The following is a 21,521-nucleotide window of genomic DNA, read 5'->3' on the forward strand; positions in this document are numbered from 1 at the left end:
GATTTAAAACTCTTTTTTCTTTAACTTTTATTTTTTTAAATGTTTACATTTTTTTATTGAAGTATAGTTGATTTAGTCTTGTGTAAAGCTCTTTTTATTCCCTCACAATCCCCCTGCGATACCAGAGCTGCATGAGGTGGGTGTAGAAGTAGACAGCAGAGAACTAGTGTTTCAGGCCATACCTTCACACTCTAGTTAGAATTAAGTGGTTATGTGTTGGGTACACAGCTTTCTGTGGGAGGGGTGGGACAGAGAAAGGCTTGGGAGAGGAAAGCCAGTGGTCCTAAATAAACTTGGATTCCCTCACCATTTTCCCCAGGTGCACACTCTTAATGTGTAGATTATTTCCCTATGTCACCCCAAAATAAGCACACATCTAGCTTCACGCCAATTTATTACCAACAGGTCTGGGGACAGGGGCCTCATTCTGATTTACCATCTGGGGGACTAGTGGAGCTGCCAGCTTCCTGGAATAAGAACTCCCCACCTTTCCTCCATGATAGGCTTTGATGTCTTCAGAAGAATTCTCAAAAACACCTCCAAACAAAATGAATCATAATTCATTTGCTTTTAAATATTAGTTAGACACACATGTTAGAGTATGGAGGGAAGGGAGAAGAGTGTTGCAAAATCAAACAAATATGTGGGGTTGGAATTCCAAAACAAGAAAAAGAGAGAGTTCGATTTTTAAACTGCCATCTATGCCACTCAGGGAGGTTCTTCTTAACTAACCCGGAGCTCGTGATATCCAATAAGAAGGCAAGTGAGAAAGTCAAATGGCTTTGGCCACAAAGGGTCAAATTGTACAAAGAGGAGAACTACCCAGCTGATTTAATCCACTCAGTGTAAAAGAAATCCTGAGCTGTCTGCACTAGTTGCCTTACTCGACCTTCTGTTTTACTGTGCTGAGCAAAGTCTCTTGGTGCCGGTCCTGACGCTGGGAAGATGGAGGAATCCCAGAGACTCACATGATGTGCACATCCTTGGTTGAGTACGATTGGGAGTAATGCACGCAGAAAGCATGGTTCTCCAACATGTACATTAGGTCCCAGGAACACAAGTTCCAAAGAGTACACACAACACGGCTGAAAGTAAATGTCGTGAGTGGGTAGGCCATAATTACACGGATCCAGTCTGGTTGACCAACTCGGCTGTCAAGAGGACCCAATTTTCCTACGTCTGCCTTGAGTGTGCACTGCAAGTTCTTGTCAGAACAGATGAAAACCCAGAAATCCTGAGTCAAAATCTTATCTTTGGATGATCGAAGAGGCCCACCTATCACAATTTAGATAATGTTGGGAAACTATGTATAAATTAAATGTTCCTAAATCGGATGTATTTTTCCAATGATTAATTTGTTTTCCAGAGCTTCTTTTTCATTTATTTTTATTTTTTTTTCTTCCGGGGAAAGAGTGGTTAAAAAAACAGAACTGCAGAATTAGAACTTAACAGGCAGGAATTAGTTTAGTTTCACGGCTCCCAATATTCGTCCTGTGGCCACATTCATTGACTTTACTAAGGCCAATTTATTCAACTGAAAATAAAGAACCAGACAGGTGGTGACTGAGGCAAAAGCTATCATATCAGCCCTGCTGCCCCAAATCCCAGCATTGCCCTGGTTCCTATCCCTTCCTAAGTTTCGCTGTTCAACTCTTTCTTTGTTTCTAAAAACTGTATCGATGTCAATATTTGTTCAATCACAGATTCCCCTACTCTTTTTTTTTTTTGCCTACGTCAGTTAGTCAGAGGTGGTGGTGTTAATAAAACAGGATTTGAAATTTAATCTAGACCACTCCCCTCATTTTATGAAGGTAGGCATTAAAGCCCAGGAAGGTTAAATGGCTTATCTATGTCACAGAGTTGATACTGTTAGACCAACACTACATTAGTAAAGGAAAAAAATTTAAAGGTAATAACCAATCCCTAAATAGCTGGATAATAAAGTTGAGGAACACTTATAACACACATATTTCCAGAACTCAAAAAAAAAATCCAAGTAATAACAAGCACTGCTGGAGAATTAACACATCCCCCAAAGTTGAAAGGTCAACGACTCTTCCCACAACATACCTTTAAAACATAAAGTGGGTACTTCTCATATGAGGATCCAATGTGGATTTTTTCAACCATATCAGGATACAACTCAGTCATAACTTCGATCCAAGAATAGATCTATCAGAGCAGAAACCAGCAGTCACAGAGCAAGTTCAAAGCATTTTCCTGACAAAGGAAACAGACCACTTCTTCGAGGAAGGGCAATCCCTCGAAAACACTTGTATGTGGAGAGAATGAGGGACTAAAACACTTGAGGTAGGGTGTTTCTTCTGCTGTTTAGAAAAATCAATAAAACTAAAGTTTTGAAAAACATCAAGGTTTAGGGAAAAAGTACTAAGAAACTTACAACAAATTAGGAAAAGATAATCTTCAAAGCAGCGCTCCTTAAGTTATTTTTAAAGGCTCATCACATTGAATCCCTGCCTCTGTGCATGAAATCCTCTTTACCATTCAAGAGTTCATTTCTATATGGAATTTTTTTTAAATATCCACTTTTCAAGAGTAACCTAAGGAAGTCCTGGGCGCTGCCTTTGAACAGGATAAATCGAGGTGTCATTATTTCTTACTGAAGACCTGTGGACTCACAACAAAATCTGTGAAATGATGAGAGGCAAAGGGGAAAACAGTCTGGAGAAGAAAAATTTCTCTTCTACCCAGGGAAGGAGTTTGATTCTGGACCTCTCTCCTGGGTGGAAGTCTAGTGGTCTGTGATTCTGTCAAGATTATAATAGAAAGAAAAAATAAAAATTTCTGGGTCTGATTTTAGGCTAGTGCCCACCTGAAAGCAGGCATTGAATGATGGAGCCTGGCCATGTTTAATATAGACTAACTTCTCAGGGGCGATTTTTAAACTTTTACACCTTCTGCAGTGGGCATGACCAACCCAATGGCCTTATCTCTGGGAACTTTTCTAGAGGTAATTTCAAATAGCAATCCTAGCTGATGGGAACGGGAGCACCGTTTGCCCTTGGATCCTCTTAGAGGAACATAACTAGGGTGAGTGGTATGTGGGAGTGGTTGCCTTGTGCCGAGAGTTCAGATGCTCCTGGAAGGCCTACCTGCTGCCAAGTACCAGTGCTGTCAGTGTCTGAGGTGCCGGAAATTTAACTGTCAGGATTTCCTCATTGGGCCTCTGTTTACTGTGTTACTCCTCTAAGGCATGCATACGCCTGAGAGAACCACTACATCAAACTACTTTGTGTTACAGCCTTGATGGTTCAGTAGATTTCCTCCAACAGGGAGGCTGTGTTATACAAAGGCAGCTTTACGGAGAACTTGATTCATTTCACAATCTGCGGTAATGATGGCACATCCTTTGAATAACTCTCTTCTTTTGCCATTTGTTTTAAGTGATGTTTTTCAGTCATTTGTTTTTCTCCCCTGCAGGGGATTACTGAAAATTTCCTAGTGAGAGTCAATGACAAGAGAAACCCCGCTTGCCCCTCAAGTGAACATGTGGTGAGGACTGAAGGAGAGATCCGTGTTGAAGGGGAAGAAAGGACTTGGCAGAATTTCCGGGGAGCAAGATTGCCATGGTTCCTACAAACCTCTTAGAAAGGATTGGGCGTGGGAGCGAGGAGAGGTCCAAACTGTTTTCTGGAACGTCATTGTAATGAAATGAATTGTGTCCCCCCTCAAATTCATATGCTGAAGCCTTAACCTCCAGTACCTTAGAATGTGACTGCATTTGGAGATAGGGCCTTTAAAGAGGTAATTAAGTTGAAATGAGGCTGTTGGTATGGACCCTAATCCAACCTGACTGGTGTTCTTATAAGAAGTGGAGATTAGCATGGACAGAGAGCCGCCAGGAATGTGCACACACAGAGAAATGGCCGTGTGAGGACACAGCAAGGAGGTAGCCATCTGCAGGTCAAGGAGAGAGGCCTCAGAATAAATCAGCCCTGCTGACACCTTGACCTTGGACTTCCAGCCTCCAGAACTGTGAGAGAGTAAAATTCTGTTGTTTAAGCCACTCCGTATATGTCACTTTGTTATGACCGACTAATACAGTGTATGGCAACCTAATACTTTTTTCCTGCCATGTCTTTCCAACTCTTTCCTGGGGTGAGGGTAAGAAAAATATAAGCCCTTTGAACAAAGTATTTAAAATATACCAGAAAAAAAATTTTTTAATGTCCATATCCTTTATTGATTTATTTAGGCTACACCATGCAGCTTGTAGGATCTTAGCTCCTTGGCAGTGAAAGCACAGAGTCCTAACCACTGGACTGCCAGGGAATTCCCAGAAAAATGTTTTTAAATACCTCTGTTTAAGGCATTCCACTCTTCCCACCAAACCCAACACAGCATTGACATAGTTATGTTCTCCATTTGCAAATTGTGCCTACCCAGCCTCTCCACTCTGGACCTCAAGTTTGCTGATGCAGGGCTGATGTAGGAGGCTGGAGGGAGGTGGTCTAGGTGGAACAGACAGAGGCAAGGTAGGAGAGAGAAAGGAGAGGGTTGCAATTTTAAGATCCCCGTCAACCAGCCAGGTACATCAATTCTAGAAGCACACTGAGTTCTGGTTTAACTAACTGGAAAAGAACAGATGCTTTTGAAGATTCAATAGAAAACTTTCTTATTACTTAAGCCTTAGATGTCTTAAAAATATGGATATGGTTCTTAACAGTTTCTGGGCACCTAGCCAAAGATGATAAAAATACTTGTATTAAGGAATATAGCAGCATACTCCTATGAAAGAATAGAAGGTATCAAGGGATTTGTACTACTTGGAGTATATTATATTGAAAAGAAAGTGCTCCAAGGGGTTCAACTAACAAATATGGGGAAATGGCTCTTAGAGTATGATGTGAAAGCTTACTGAGGCCAATTGAACATTGATATCTTGCTTAGGTTCCCTCTAGAAAAATCAGAACCTATAAGTACTAATAGGAAAAAACCCAATTTCTTAAATATTAAAACACAGGCATTATCAACATTATTATTATTACTATTATTACTTAAATAGGTTCTTTCTGAGAGGAATAAAATGCACTTAAATACTTTATTGTGTACTAAATATAAGTGAATAAATTCCTTTAATTCAGCGAGATAATACGGCGATTATTCCGTAAGAGTACAATTAGGATAATGGTCTAAGGAGACATGATTAATTGGACTGTTAATTTTTCTGTGGCAGTTTCAATAAAAAGGCCCTATTTTTAATTTCCTGTTGTTCCTTAGAATGCAGTGTTACTCCTAACAGAGATACTCTTAGCTATGGACAAACAGGCTGCTTAGAGGCAATTTCCAAAATACGATGCAATCTTCCCAGGGAAGATATCTACAAAAGGATGAATTACTTCTGTATAATCAACCTCATTGTGATTTTTTTTTCACCCTCTTCCACCAATTTTGATTCTCTAATAATTTCCCATGGCTGAAATAGCAAAGCTCGTTAAACGAAAATAGGAATTTTTGAGAGAAATGTGACAGCTTACCTCATTTAGTGAGTGATACTGTTCATAGTAGGAGGAGGAGGCCCGGGGGCTGATGGTGTCATTGGAAGTCTGCTGCCGGATAAGATCTTCCACATTTTCCAACAAGACCCTGGGTTATGAAACAGGGCATGAGCTGGTTGCCAAAGAGGGCTCTGATTTTCCTGCATGGCCCATTGCACGCACAACAGGTGAGCAAGGGGAAAAGTCACTAAGAAATCTAACAAGCACAAGGTGAAAACACCGCCAGCTAACATTATGATGAGCTGAAATACACAAGCCCTCTGGGTAGAGCCTCATGGGCATTGGAGGGATACTGGCTCCTATGGGGTATGTTTTCAGGGCCTCCAAAATCTCACCCCTTCTCCAACATTATGAACATTTCTCGACTGTGACTCATTAGTGTGTTTTATGTGAACATACAGGTTAATGGACAATGTTCTTCAATCCAGAGAAACAATGTATTATTCTGTTTTCAGTTAAGGACCAAGGAGAAGCAGAAAGCCTTCTCATTTTATTTTTCCCTGTGAGTCACTGACCTACACCAGATGCATGTATAGGTATACATATGCATGTATAGGTTCTGCATGGCCAAAGTTGGTCAAATCTCTAGAGAAATAAGAACACAGGAACAGGGAAGGTACAGGAAGGTGATCTCATTTAATTTCTCTTGCAAAGGATCACACAGTTAACTAGGCACAAACATCTTAATTAAGACAGACTGAAGCCATTCTGTTAGCTGGGATGAACAATTGAAAGTTAGCTGTCATTCTAATAAAGCTTTCTTTACGTTTACTTAGGTCAGGGGGTAAAAGCCAAGCCTTTGACATCAGAAAGGTCTGAGTATGACTCCTAGCTCTGCCACGTTCCAGCTGGCTGACCTTGAGAAATTCCTTTGAACATTTTTTTCATACACACAATGAGGATAGTATTTACCTCACAGGATTAAATAAGGATTAAATGATACAATGTATAGAAAGGCTCAGCACCTTTCCAGGAAGGCAGAAAACACCAATAACATATTATTAATACTAATCATAGTGTATTATCCAAAGGTTGCCCATTGATACACAGAAGAGAGCATGGCCTCCAGGAAGTGTCAGGGCAGCAGAGGGACACTGGCGCTTGGGCAATGGATACAGAAAGGAGATGTGGACAGGAGACTCCAAAAGGAAGAAGGCATGGACTCTGAACAGAAATCATACCTAATGCAAATTTTAGTTTAGGGCCAGACATTCCAGAATGTTCACTGACCTTGTGAAGGAAGCAAAATCTCCTTCAGCAGCTGCTTTTTCAAGAGATACCACAAAGCCCACTAAAGTGAAGGACAATTTTGCTCCCCGAGTCCAGGCACAGAGTAGAGGAACTATAAGAAGGAAGCAACTGGGAGGAATGGTAAGAGGCTCCTCAGATCGTTGAGTCTCACAGTGCTTTGCAGATAAGGGACCAAGGTCATGAGAGGTAAACCACTTGTCCAGGGTCACAGAGCTAGCCCCTTGGGCTTCATCACCAATCTGTTCCAGAGATTTCCATGTTGCCATGTTTAATGTAAATATTTTTTCCAGGAAGCAATGACACCATCCACTAGTAAAATGCATCATAGGTGCTTAGAATAGCTGCTCAGTAAATATGGAATCATGCCTCTACCTGAACGGAATTCTGCTCTCATTTAAATGGGCTTTCACGTTGCTTACATCAGACGCATTCACAAAAAAATGGACTTCTTTGCTCTTCGTAATAAATTCAGCTGTTACTGGCTGCCAGAGGACAATCTGCAGTTTCAAGGGGGAAAATTGATAAAAACAAAGACAGTTTTTCACATCATTCTCGTCTGTAGCTAAAGCCATAAAAGGGTTTTTATAAGGGAAATAAAAAAGACATTCCTGGTGACTGGTCCCCATTTACACATGCGGTAGTGTAAGCATTTATTTTACAGGGGGCTAGTTTTATTCTTTTCTGTAACCCCAGTAGCTAAAGAGGGTCTGGAACTTACTAGGTACTCAATAAATATTTGGCGAGGCAATGAACTAATGAATGAATTCATGAATGAATATATTTATGGCCCAACTGTAGAACTGGATGTGTATGTCACATGTTCAAAGAGAAATGAAAGTTTGTCTAGAAAGTTGATTAACTGTTGCTTTTCTTTAATAAAAATTCCATATCCTTGATACTATTATGCCTTTTCTTTAATCTAATTGCCTTTGGGAAATGTCTTCCCATACATAATATTTACATTTTTTTTTCTATTTTACTGAGCTTTTTTAAAGCACTTTCACACTCATTGCCTTTGATCATTATAACAACATTTTGCCATAAACCAAGCAGGTGTTATTATTTTCATTGTTCAGATGAAGAAATTAAGGCTCGAAGCTAAGTCGCCTAAAATCACACACCAAGAAGTGGAAGAACAAGATCTAAGTCCTGAATCTCAGATGCTTCCTCTGGCGGTATTTCCTCTGTCCACGGTGTGGTGGCTGTGAGGACGCGCCGGGCAGCTCTTCTGTTGGGAGGGGCTTAGTTCACTAACCTTCCCCACCGTTGTCCCTCTTGATTCCCCCCTGGCTTCTCCAGGGCTGCAGCCAGCCAGTGACAGAGCACTGCGGGTGTATTATTGCAGCCCCGTTCCTGCTAGATTACGGTCTCCTCTTACAGATGTCTTTGGCTTAAGGACTTATCATGGTCCAGGCAAACCTTCATTGGGACTGCCCTGTGGTCTAGAGGTTGTCCACACACAACCCTCCTTTCTGCACACATGTCAGAGCTGCTTGATGGTCTGGGGGTACTCCCTGCCACCTCCAGCTCCCTCCTCTTCATCCTTCACAAGCAGCCCCCATAACAAGTCTCACACATCTCTAATATAGTTTTGACCTCTGCTTCTCAGAGAGCCCTAACCCAACAACCATGGAGCCATCAATATTCTATCAGGATATTTTGTAATGTATCAGTTTTCTATTTTCTGGGGAGTTGAGTCCCAGGCATGAAAATTTTAATAAATTTTCCTTTGTGTTTTTGATGCTTACACCTTGGTTAAGTATTATTGCTTTTTAAACAAAGATCTATTGGATTTCTGTTACTGTAGCATCTTTGTAAGTACCCCCCCCCTTTTTTTTGGTGCTGAAACCCAGGAATGAACCAGTAAGTTCACACTTTCAATGCCTAGATACTGTCATGTAATTTGCTGAAAAGCCAATAGCATAAATGAAGAAAGTTTGATTTGGGAGACCAGTAAAATCATGTGATTATGGGAAGGAGGAGAAGGGTACAAGGAGAGGGGTTTATACCAGCTGTATATAAGTCAGACGACATATAGGAGAGAACATGGTACACCAGATTCTCTCTCATGGTACACCAGATTATATTGTTTGTATAAAATATAAACAATAAGAAGATAAATGAGGGAGAAGTTACCTCGTATGTTGTAGTAGTATTCTGCAGAATTTGAACTTGCCTGGACGTTCTAGGAAGAGCAGTTAAAACCTGGCCACTGGGGGAAAAAATAAAACAGGAGTTTGATCTTAAACAAAAAGTGAAAATAAGATAAATTATATTGGGAGGGGCTTCTAGGAAATTGTAAAAAGGAAACAAAATGTTGAAAGAAAAGAGGATCTCACCACAGATTTTAAAATAACCTTAGATTTTGCTTCCAGTCAAGATGGAGAAACAGGGACCAAGTTTACCCTCCTGCTTGAAACAAATAAAACACTGGACAATGTATGTCACTCAAGAAATTGAACATCTGTAATATGACGAAACATTGTATCCTGGATTGGGTCTTGGAACAGAATCGTGGAAAAACTGGTGTCATCTATAGAAAGCCTGCAGTTTTGTTAAGAGTAGTGTACCAATGTTGGTTTCTTAGTTTTGACAAACATACCATGATAATATAAAATGCAGGCGAAACTGGGTGCACGGTATAGAGAAACTCTCTGTAATATCTTTGCAACCTTTCTGTAAATCTAAAAATATTTCAAATAAAATTTTATTTAAAAAATAAAACAAAATCATGTACTGAGAACTCCAGAAGCACAAAAGTTTATGATAATTTCTGCTTGTCATTATGAGCAAAGGCTTCCTGGAAGAGGTAACTGAGTAAGTAAGCAGTGTAATGGCAGACTGGCAGGAGACAAAAGGGCATTGTTGGGGAAATGGCAAGCTGTTTATTTTTGCCAAGTGTAGGATTTAGGTATTTAGGGCAAGAGAAGAATGGTAGCCAAACAGAAGTGAGTTTGGAAACTTATGTTAGTTCTCCCCTAGAGAAGTTTTCCAATGCACGCTGAGAAATTTGGCCTTTATCTAGCAGGCAGTTAGGAGTTAGAAAGTGACATCATTTGACTTGTGATTTACAAGAATAATTTTGATGCCAGGGTGGAGGATGGTTTATTTTGGAAAGCCTGATGAAAAGATTCTAAACTCTGGAAATGAGCCTATGGAGACTTGATTATCAAAAAAGAGAAGGAGGAGCTCCCAGAAACAATAGATTCAGAGATTTGGTGCCAATCACTGGTACAGTTAAGCGTAAACTATTCAACTAGTGATAAATGACATATGTCCAAGGATATGTATCACAAGATGATTCACAGTAAGAATAACTGGGAACCACATGAGCGCTTATCAGTAACAGAATTGTTGAATGTTGGTGATGTCTCCACATTCTAGAATGTTTTGTAGCCATTATAAAGAAAGAGTTAGTTAAAATAGTTAACTTGGGGGAGATTTACATGATGCATTAAGAGAAAGAAGCAAGAAGCGAGTGGAGAATTGTAAGAAATATTATCCCATTTTTGTAAAAAAATAAGTTAGAAAGAAAAAGGAAACTTATAAGTGTTAAAAGCAGGAGAAAACAGCTTCATCCATGAGAGAGCAGACAGCAGAAGCAAGAAGAACTACAATCCTGCAGCCTGTGGAACAAAAACCACATTCACAGAAAGATAGACAAGATGAAAAGGCAGAGGGCTATGGACCAGAGGGAGGAACAAGATAAAACCCCAGAAAAACAACTAAATGAAGTGGAGATAGGCAACCTTCCAGAAAAAGAATTCAGAATAATGATAGGGAAGATGATCCAGGACCTCAGAAAAAGAATGGAGGCAAAGATCGAGGAGATGCAAGAAATGTTTAACAAAGACCTAGAAGAATTAAAGAACAAACAAACAGAGATGAACAATACAATAACTGAAACGAAAAATACACTAGAAGGAATCAATAGCAGAATAACTGAGGAAGAAGAACGGATAAGTGACCTGGAGGACAGAGTGGTAGAATTCACTGCTGCAGAACAGAATAAAGAAAAAAGAATGAAAAGAAATGAAGACAGCCTAAGAGACCGCTGGGACAACATTAAATGCAACAACATTCATATTATAGGGGTCCCAGAAGGAGAAGAGAGAGAGAAAGGACCCGAGAAAACATTTGAAGAGATTATAGTTGAAAACTTCCCTAATATGGGAACGGAAATAACCACCCAAGTCCAGGAAGCGCAGAGAGTCCCATACAGGATAAACCCAAGGAGAAACACACTGAGACACATAGTAATCAAATTGGCAAAAACTAAAGACAAAGAAAAATTATTGAAAGCAGCAAGGGAAAAACGACAAATAACATACAAGGGAACTCCCATAAGGATAACAGCTGATTTCTCAGCAGAAACTCTACAAGCCAGAAAGGAGTGGCATGATATACTTAAAGTGATGAAAGGGAAGAACTTACAACCAAGATTACTCGACCCAGCAAGGATCTCACTCAGATTCGATGGAGAAATCAAAAGCTTTACAGACAAGCAAAAGCTAAGAGAATTCAGCACCACCAAACCAGCTCTACAACAAATGCTAAAGGAACTTCTCTAAGTGGGAAACACAAGAAAAGATAAGGACGTACAAAAACAAACCCAAAACAATTAAGAAAATGGTCATAGGAACATACATATTGATAATTACCTTAAACGTGAATGGATTAAATGCTCCAACCAAAAGACACAGGCTTGTTGAATGGATACAAAAACAAGACCCATCTATATGCTGTCTACAAGAGACCCACTTCAGACCTAGGGACACATACAGACTGAAAGTGAGGGGATGGAAAAAGATATTCCATGCAAATGGAAATCAAAAGAAAGCTGGAGTAGCAATAATCATATCAGATAAAATAGACTTTAAAATAAAGAATGTTACAAGAGACAAGGAAGGACACTAATGATCAAGGGATCAATCCAAGAAGAATATATAACAATTGTAAATATATATGTACCCAACATAGGAGCACCTCAATACATAAGGCAACTGCTGACAGCTATAAAAGAGGAAATCGACGGTAACACAATAATAGTAGGGGTCTTTAACACCCCACTTACACCAGTGGACAGATCATCCAAACGGAAAATAAACAAGGAAACACAAGCTTTAAATGACACAATAGACCAGATAGATTTAATTGTTATTTATAGGACATTCCATCCCAAAACAGAAGATTACAATTTCTTCTCAAGTGCACATGGAATATTCTCCAGGATAGATCACATCTTCGGTCACAAATCAAGCCTCAGAAAATTCAAGAAAAGTGAAATTGTATCAAGCATCTTTTCTGACCACAACACTACGAGGTTAGAAATCAATTACAGGAAAAACTGTATAAAACGCAAATACATGGAGGCTAAACAGTGTGCTACTAGATAACCAAGAGATCACTGAAGAAATCAAAGAAGAAGTTTAAAAATACATAGAAACAAATGACAATGAAAACACGATGACCCAAAACCTATGGGACGCAGCAAAAGCAGTTCTAAGAGGGAAGTTTATAGCAATTCAATCTCACCTCAAGAAACAAGAAAAATCTCAAATAAACAATCTACCCTACACTTAAAACAACTAGAGAAAGAAGAACAAAGAAAACCCGAAGTCAGTAAAAGGAAAGAAATCATAAAGATCAGAGCAGGGGCTTCCCTGGTGGTGCAGTGGTTGAGAGTCCGCCTGCCGATGCAGGGGACACGGGTTCGTGCCCCAGTCTGGGAAGATCCCACATGCCGCTGAGCGGCTGGGCCCATGAGCCATGGCCGCTGAGCGTGCGCGTCCGGAGCCTGTTGCTCCGCAACGGGAGAGGCCACAACAGTGAGAGGCCCGCGAACCGAAAAAAAAAGATCAGAGCAGAAATAAATGAAATAGAAACAAAGAAAACAATAGCAAAGATCAATAAAACTAAAAACTGCTTCTTTGAGAAGATAAACAAAATTGATAAACCCTTGGCCAGACTCATGAAGAAAAAAAGGGAGAGGATGTAACTCAATAAAATTAGAAATGAAAAATGAGAAATCACAACTGACACTGCAGAAATACAAAGGATTATAAGAGACTACTACAAACAACTATATGCCAATAAAATGGACAACGGTGAAGAAATGGACAAATTCTTGGAAAGGTACTATTTTCCAAGACTGAACCAGGAAGAATTAGAAAATATAAACAGACCTAACATAAGTAACAAAACTGAAACCATAATTAAAAATTTTCCAACAAACAAAAGTCCAGGACCAGATGGCTTCACAGGCAAATTCTATCAAACATTTAGAGAAGAGTTAACACCGATCGCTCTCAAATTCTTCCAGAAAATTGCTGAGGGAGAAACACTCCAAAATTCATTCTATGAAGCCACCATCACCCTGATACCAAAACCAGAAAAAGATATCACAAAAAAAGAAAATTATAGACCAATATCACTGATGAACAGAGATGCAAAAATCCTGAACAAAGTACTAGCAAACAGAATCCAACAACACATTAAAAGGATTATACACCATGATCAAGTGGGATTTATCCCAGATATGCAAGGATTCTTCAATATATGCAATATACGCAAATCAATGCACACTAACAAATTAAGGAGTAAAAACCATATGATCATCTCAATAGATGCAGAAAAAGCTTTTGAGAAAACTCAACACCCACTTATGATAAAAACTCTCCAGAAAATGGTCATAGAGGGAACCTCCCTCAACATAATAAGGCCATATATGTCAAACCCACAGCAAGCATCATACTCAATGGTGAAAAACTGAAAGCATTTCCACTAGGATCAGGAACAAGACAAGGATGTCCACTGTCACCTCTCTTGTTCAACATAGTTTTGGAAGTCCTAGCCACAGCCACAAAGGAGGCAAGAACATACAATGGAGAAAAGACACCCTCTTCAATAAGTGGTGCTGGGAAAACTGGACAGCTACATGTAAAAGAATGAAATTAGAACACTACCTAACACCATACACAAAAGTAAACTCCAAAGGGATTAAATAAAGCCTTAAATGTAAGACCAGACAGTATAAAACTTTAGAGGAAAACAGGAATAACATTCTTTGACATAAACGGCAGCAAGATCTTTTTTGACCCACCTCCTAGAGTAACAGAAATAAAAGCAAAAATAAACAACTGGGACTTAATTAAATCTAAAACCTTTTGTACAGCAAAGGAAACAAAACAAAAAGACAGCCCTCAGAATGGGAGAAAGTATTTGCAAATGAAACAACAGGCAAAGGATTAATCTCCAAAATATACAAACAGCTCATGGAGCTCAATATCAAATAAACAAACAACCCAGTTAAAAAATGGGCAGAAGACCTAAATAGACATTTCAGCAAGGAAGACATACAGATGGCCAAGAGGCACATGAAAAGATGCTCAACATCACTAATTATTACAGAAATGTAAATCAAAACTACAATGAGGTATCACCTACACCAGTCAGAATGGCCATTATCAAAAAAGCTAGAAACAATAAATGCTGGAAAGGGTGTGGTGAAAAGGGAACCCTCCTGCACTGTTGGTGGGAATGTAAATTGATACAACCACTATGGAAAACAGTATGGAGGTTCCTTAAAAACCTAAAAATAGAACTACCATATGACCCAGCAATCCCACTACTGGGCATATACCCTGAGAAAACCATAATTCAAAAAGAGACATGTGCCACAATGTTCACTGCAGCACTATTTACAATAGCCAGGACATGGAAGAAACCTAAGTGTCCATCAACAGATGAATGGATAAAGAAGATGTGGCACATATATACAGTGGAATATTACTCAGCCATAAAAAGAAACGAAATTGAGTTATTTGTAGTCAGGTGGATGGACCTAGAGTCTGTCATACAGAGGGAAGTAAGTCAGAAAGAGAAAAACAAATACCATATGCTAACGCATATATATGGAATCTAAAAAGAAAAAAATGGTACTGATAAACCTAGTGGCAGGGCATAGAGGTAGGCATAGAGAATGGACTTGATGACATGGGGTGGGAGGGCAAAGCTGGCGCGCGATGAGAGTAGCATCGACATATATACACTACCGAATGTAAAATAGTTGGCTGGTGGGAAGCAGCAGCACAGCACAGGGAGATGGGCTCGGTACTTTGCGATGACCTAGAGGGGTGGGATAGGGAGGATGGGAGGGAGGCTCAAGAGGGAGGGGATATGGGGACATGTGTATGCATATGGCTAATTCACTTTGTTGTGCAACAGAAACTAACACGGTATTGTGAAGCAATTATACTCCAATAAAGATCTATTTTAAAAAAAAGGATAATCAACAAGGACCTGCTGTATAGCACAGGGAGCTCTGCTCAATATTATGTACCAACCTAAATGGGAAAAGAATGTGAAAAAGAATAGATGTGTGTATATGTATAACTGAATCACTTTGCTGTACACCTGAAACTAACACAGCATTGCTAATCAATTATACTCCAATATAAAATAAAAAGTTAAAAAAAATAGAGGCTGAATTTCAGTTTCGCATAAAGGAAATTTTGTGTTGACTAGAAGATAAGATGCTTGGGCGTTTTTCATATGTATTAGAAGACAAGAAAGTAACAGAGTTAGTCAACAGAAGGGGAAAGAAAATGTAAAGGTAAAAATGTGTTATCTAAATGGGTCTCTTTCTTAAGGAGAAAAAATAATTAAGGAAATATAAAAAATAAATTAGGAAATGTGGAGGAGTAAAATTATGGGGATATAAATTTACCATAAAATATACTAATATGTCCAAGTTCAAACTGTGGTGAGCTGGACTCTTCCTATCTCAAGTTTGACAAAAGTGCCAACACAACAGAATCAAATAATGAGATGGGGGTCAGTCAGAGGCTATGAAACCCAGGCATGGAAACTGGTTTTAACCACACAGGCTAGTTGGGTTTTATCAACAGGATGCTGCAAAGGCCCACAACAAAACCAGACTGAACCAGCGAGATCCTAGATAGAGGGCAAAATAGGCTAAAGGTCACCGCTTTCCTGAACTTGATTTATCTCTGTGTTTGTTTCAAAAGTACCTGGTGTTCGGCAGCGATGTTTTGCAGCTGTACTTTGAGAGATACACAACGGTCAACCGCCCCGAACCGGCTCTGACTTGACCACAGGAACACACCTACGTAGATGAAATCTGGAGGTGTCAGAGAACGCGCTTTGCTTCATCACCATGCTTATATCTCCGCCCTAAGAGGGGATTTGTACTCTGCTGGCACAGTTTGTGCCGTGCGCAAAGGAGCATGGAAGACTGCGCATGCCTGGCTGCCCCTGGAAGTCTCCGCCCCCTTCCTCGAGCCCAGATCACCTCTCTGCCTCCTAACCCTTGAAGTTCCCTTACTGCCCTCCCTTCTGGGAGAAGGTGCCTTTAGAGCTCGAGCCCCCCTTTTCCATTCTCTGGCCATTGAGTAAAAGCCTGTCTTGCTTGCAGCAAACAGTTTCATCATTGGCAGCACAAACCTGAGCCGGAAAGAGCTCCCTGACCCAGCCAGGGCGGCTTCGGTTCAGCCGGGGCCCCAAGAGGCGGGGCCTCACATCTCATTCGGTAACAAGATCACCTTATGTAGGGCTTACCATTTTTCCAAATCAGTTTCCTGGCTCCGTGCCCCCTTAAGTCAGAGAGAGGATGTGAAAAGTGTTCAGAGGGGAGACAGGGGGAGAATTTGTGAGTGTATTTCTTTGCATCAAATTGTTGCGATTCTGTGAATCCCCACTCTCCCAAAGGGGATGAAGTTTGGGGATGTTACTTCCTTCAACTCAGCCTAGTGGGGGGGAGGATGGGTGAGTCTAAGCGTGTTCCCTCAAGTTTAACTGACACAAGCACCGGTGCCTGACTTGCTTCTGAGAAAGCTAAACCTGCATGGGCTGGCCTCCAGTTGACTAGATTAGCCATTAATATCAGAAGAAAAGGCACTTCGTGTTATGTATTCGTTACGGCTCAGATGCCGTCCAATAGCGCCACCTAAAGGACTGGAGAGCTCACAGCAGCAAGAACCTGGAGGTGAAGGCAAAATTCTTAGAATGAAAGATGGAGTCACAAGTGGCTACCTAGGAACAGCTGCCTCTATCCTGGTCTGCAGAATTTCCCAGCAAGGGAATCTCAGAAATCTCTAAGAACTTAAAACCCAAGAAAAGGACTAATGAGAAAAGGAGTCAGGTGTGTGTGTGTGTGTGTGGAGAGGGGTGAGGAGTTGTTTTCCTACAAAGATTGAGATATTTGAATAATGCCTTGGTTGGAGTAGACATTCTAGTTTCTGAATTGAGGTTTGCATTTCAACATGACCCAAGGACTACCAATTACTTAACAGTGGGCTAAAAAGCCATAGAATTTTCTAACTTTCCATGCAAGGGCGGGGAAAGATTACTCTGACACATAGAATATATTGGGACAATGGGAGATGAAAAATAAAGGTGTGGGTTTTTTTGTTTGTTTTAATTTTTATTGGAGTAAAGTTGATTTCCAATGTTGTGTGAGTTTCAGGTTTACAGCAAAGTGAATCAGTTATATATATCCACTCTTTTTTATATTCTTTTTCCATATAGGTCATTACAGAGTATTGAGTAGACTTCCTTGTGCTATACAGTAGGTCCTTATTAGTTATCTATTTTATATATAGTAGTGTGTATATGTCAATCCCAATTTCCCAATTTATCCCTCCCCCCCTTCTCCCCCACCATAAGTTTGTTTTCTATATCTGTATCTATTTCTGTTTTGTAAAGATGTGTTCTGATGATGACTCTGAAGGGATACAGTTACAGATGTAACCAATAACCATTTAGGAAAAAAAAAGGCTTGCACCAAAAATAAAGTTAAAAATACAAGCACAGTGAGATCACAGGTCACTTTACACAAAAAGTAAAACGAGGCTCGAGGAGGGCTCAAATTGTTCAAGACTGCATGACTCGTAAGTAGCAGACCTGAGGTTTCAACTCAACTCTCCAGCTCCTGAGCTTTTAATACCTAGACAACATTTCCTCTGCTGCTTCCCCTCTAAGAATACGATTATGGTCCTCAAGGTCTGTTCCCTGCTGTGGTTTACAGGGATGAGTCACACTCGCCATAGCTCTGAAAGATGATTTTTGAATTTAAAAAGCTGGTGAGATGGCTCTGAACAATGGAATAGAGCCCAAGGCTGCAGTTTTGTTTTATGCATTACAGCATTTTAAAGCCACTAGTGCCCTATTCTCTAAGATGAAAGTAATATATCAGTAGGAGCTAAGTCAAAGAGAACAAGCTGGTCTCCAGGTGGCAGACAGTATATGGAGTCAACAAAAGGAGCTCTTCCTGTGGTCTATTAATAATTCAAAAGCCTCCTCCACTCTCCTCCAACTCCTTTTCCTTCTTTTCATCCTATTTCATCTTCTTTCCAAATAAATAGCCTCAGCTGACTGGCCACACTTAGGTAATCAGAGCACAATGCAATTAATGACTGTTTACAAGATTCTTGCTAGTATTTTTTCTACCCTTTATAGTGTTTGGCCTTTAAAATCAAGGGAACATGGAGACTTTTTTTTTTTTTGGCTGTCTTTCTCTCTGACATATGGTATTTATGCCTTTAAAACTTTTTTTGTTTTCATTCCAGAACCTTTTACTGATGAGATTTATCAAAATGCAACTGCAGATCCGCCATTGATTGTCTGAACACAAAGTGCTATTAGGAGAATGATCATGACAAGAAAACAATAACAAAGAGCAGCTTTAAAAAAAGCCAGACCCTTAGCTCTTTTTAGGAGGGGTTATATTTTTTACCCCCAGAAATAATTCATCAAAGTCTGTAGCCCTGAATAAAATTAGAGTTTTCTTTTAGCTTTGGTAATAGGCAAGCCGTGGAAGAGCAATGCTCAGAAACATTTGGTAAAAAAAGTATATATATATATATATATATATATATATTTTTACTCACAGAAAGAGAGTTTGCGATTTTATTTCTAGTGGAGGAATGGGACCCAGGAATCAGATATGCATCTGCCCACAGAGCTGCAGTTCCCCTTCCCCAGTACATGGGGACCATTACGATAGGTACAAAGTATTAAATATTTTCAACATGATATTATTTGATTAAAATATAGTCATAGTCTCACCCCTCTCTTCAAGCATAGGTATCAATCAGACTTCAAAGCATATGCTGAAGCAACAAATAGTAAGAAGAGCCATGCGTGAGGGAATTTTTCTCATTCATTTCTTACTATTTTCTTTCCGTGTATTTCCTTTATTTGCCTAACGTGTAGTTCCACTGAACTGTTATAAGCTTATTCGTTTTGCAGCAACATGGTCAAGCTTTGGTATATCTTGCTAGTGGTTGTCTTATCAAGGAGTTTAGTTTACTATATGATGCAGATGGTGGTCTGTAGGTGAGCCTGCTAACCTCTGACACGGCCAGCTGTTATGATGCTCGTGCCAGGCTGCCGCTGAGGCCACCTTTAGACCTGCCGTAGTGAGGACCTTGAGACCGGACTTGCAGCCCCGGCCTCTCTTCCGGGCTACCTTCCAGACTGCCTGTCTCTGTCAATTCACTGTGACTAAATCTGACCTCCCTTCAAATTGGCTCTCTTCCTAATTTCTATAATTTTTAGAGGCAATGCTGTGCAGTGAAAAGAGTAGAAATGAGGTGAAAATGGGGTTGAATACAAACTCAACATTTGTTGTTTGATTGGGAGCCGGTGTTCTTCTCCCTGAGGCTTATTTTCCTCCTCTGTAAAGTGTCAGTAAAAAAGACTGGAGGATTGTGGGCACTTACCAGGTTAACATTTCTAAGTGCCTATCCCAGTGCCTGGGACAACACAGATGCTGAATATCACTCACTTCCTCCCCTTTCCCTCTCTGGCAACGACACTGCCATTGCCTACAGTGTCCAGGTTGAACGTGTTGAGAGCAGTTTTTCTCCTTCCCTCTCCTTTACCCTTAATTAAAGCCAACTGCCAAGTAATTGGATATTAGAACTAGCAAGAACCTTAGAAATCATAGCCATCTGATTTATTGACAATACATAGAGACATAAGTCACCAATTCTCCTAGCAATTTGTCTCCCGTGTCAATTTCAGTAACAATCGTTTGGTCATGAAATTTGTTACTTGATACTTGGCGATTATATTCAACAAAAAAGAATCAACCAACTCTTCTTAGTTTAGTAATGATGGGCAAACACAGCTTCCAACTCACAAGTCAAACTTTTCTTTGTGGCCGCGCTGTGCAGCTTGTGGGATCTTAGTTCCCCAACTGGGGATTGAACTCGGGCCCTCAGCAGTGAAAGTGCCGAGTCCTAACTACTGGACCGCCAGGAAATTCCCAAACTCTGTTTTCTTAAATGCTGTCCTATGGCTCTTTATGACTCAGTTTCTTTGGCAGAATTTTCCCTGCCCCTGGTATGTCCCTTCCCTCTTTGCCATTCACTGAGGAGAGGAATACATCTCAGAGACAACTGGAGGAGAAAAGGATCCTAGAAAAAAACAACAGGAAAAAAAAATAATTCCAAAGGAAACAATATCAATTTTGAAAAGCCTAAAAGTTGACTAATGAATTACAATAATACATATAGCCTCAAAACTATTTACACCATGTTTTATATATGCTAGGGCATGAGTTTGTTTGTGTTCTGTCAAGTGGTTTATAGTAGAAAATCCTAAGGGATTCACTCTACCAAGCAAAATAAGAACTAGATATATTCATGTGTGTGTTCTTTATAAAACAACTGTTCTTCCTTTCCTACTCCATGCTGAACACCCATGCACAACCCAAACCTCCTCTCTGACACCTTTATCCTCTTCTCCCTCCCATGTTCTATGTACAAGAAAAAAGTAAATTATCCATAGTCAATGCATAGTACACGTGAAGACAAGAAAAACGCAAATCATGTGAAGTGTTAAGGTGTAAATAATTACATATTTTAAAAATCAAGAGTCTATTTCTTTCATTTTCATAGCTACTGAATATACATGTCATCCAGAATTTTCTCAGTAATAAAACTAGAGCCAGAAAAGAAAAAAAGACCCTAGATCTAGTGAGATCCTTATTATACTGACATCTACAATTTGGAAGGGCAACATGGAAAGTTTCAGAAAGAGCTGACCTTCAGACTTGAATGTTCTGCTCCCCAGTCCAACGCACTGATTGGATTCCGTGAGGGGCAAACAAGCGGGGGAAACGACCCACCACCATCTAGGATTCTAGCTGGTTACCTCTGAAACGCGAAGGCATGCTGCTCACAGAACAGGATGGTGGCCACAAGGACTCCAAAGCTATAAAGCTTCATCCCCACAGCGATTTGCTATAAAACAAAACTCTCTGAAGAGAAGGGTCCAGATAGCTGATTACTTAAGAGCCTTCTTTGCACACTGGTTAAAATATAATGGCATGTTCCCTGTCGTTTCTGTGCTCATTCGACTTCGCTTCCATTCCCACCCTCAAAAAGAAAGTATGATGAGAGTTGTTATTCTCATTGTAGACTAACTAGAAAATATTTAACTCTTCAGGGAAGATGAGGCCAAGAATAAAAGGATAGTAATACAGTGGAAACGTGTCTTGTTTGTTGAACAAGACATAGAGTATTGACCCATGGATCTCAGCCCATGCTGAGGGAGGTCTCCTGTGGAGTACTAACTCATTAGGTCTTCCGTTGCTTTGCTCTTTTTCAACATTTTCAACTTAGATGAAGACATAAAAGGCGGGTTTTTCAAATTTATGGCTGAGAAGGAGAGCTTATATGGAGGATTATAGGATCTCCATCCAAAGAGAGTTTTCCTTGTCCA

The 21,521-nt window shown here is 40.0% G+C and overlaps 1 protein-coding gene across 1 annotated transcript in view; it reads right to left on the reverse strand.

Moving 5' to 3' along the window:
• CPB2 (carboxypeptidase B2) overlaps positions 1–21,130 on the reverse strand; it is a 39,988-nt gene extending 18,858 nt beyond the window's left edge. The window contains exons 1-5 of the mRNA XM_027116249.1: positions 20,952–21,130; positions 8,907–8,982; positions 7,143–7,267; positions 5,499–5,607; positions 2,071–2,172 (exon numbers count right to left, since the gene is read on the reverse strand). Coding sequence (XP_026972050.1) covers positions 2,071–2,172; positions 5,499–5,607; positions 7,143–7,267; positions 8,907–8,982; positions 20,952–21,025 — 486 coding nt within the window. The 5' untranslated portion in view covers positions 21,026–21,130. The remainder of the gene's footprint in view (positions 1–2,070; positions 2,173–5,498; positions 5,608–7,142; positions 7,268–8,906; positions 8,983–20,951) is intronic.
• Positions 21,131–21,521: the final 391 nt, after the last annotated feature.

The sequence above is a fragment of the Aethalodelphis obliquidens genome, unplaced genomic scaffold (genome assembly GCF_003676395.1).
Source record: "Aethalodelphis obliquidens isolate GAN/ISIS:26980383/991018 unplaced genomic scaffold, ASM367639v1 scaffold16, whole genome shotgun sequence".
Classification (NCBI taxonomy): Eukaryota; Metazoa; Chordata; class Mammalia; order Artiodactyla; family Delphinidae; genus Aethalodelphis; species Aethalodelphis obliquidens.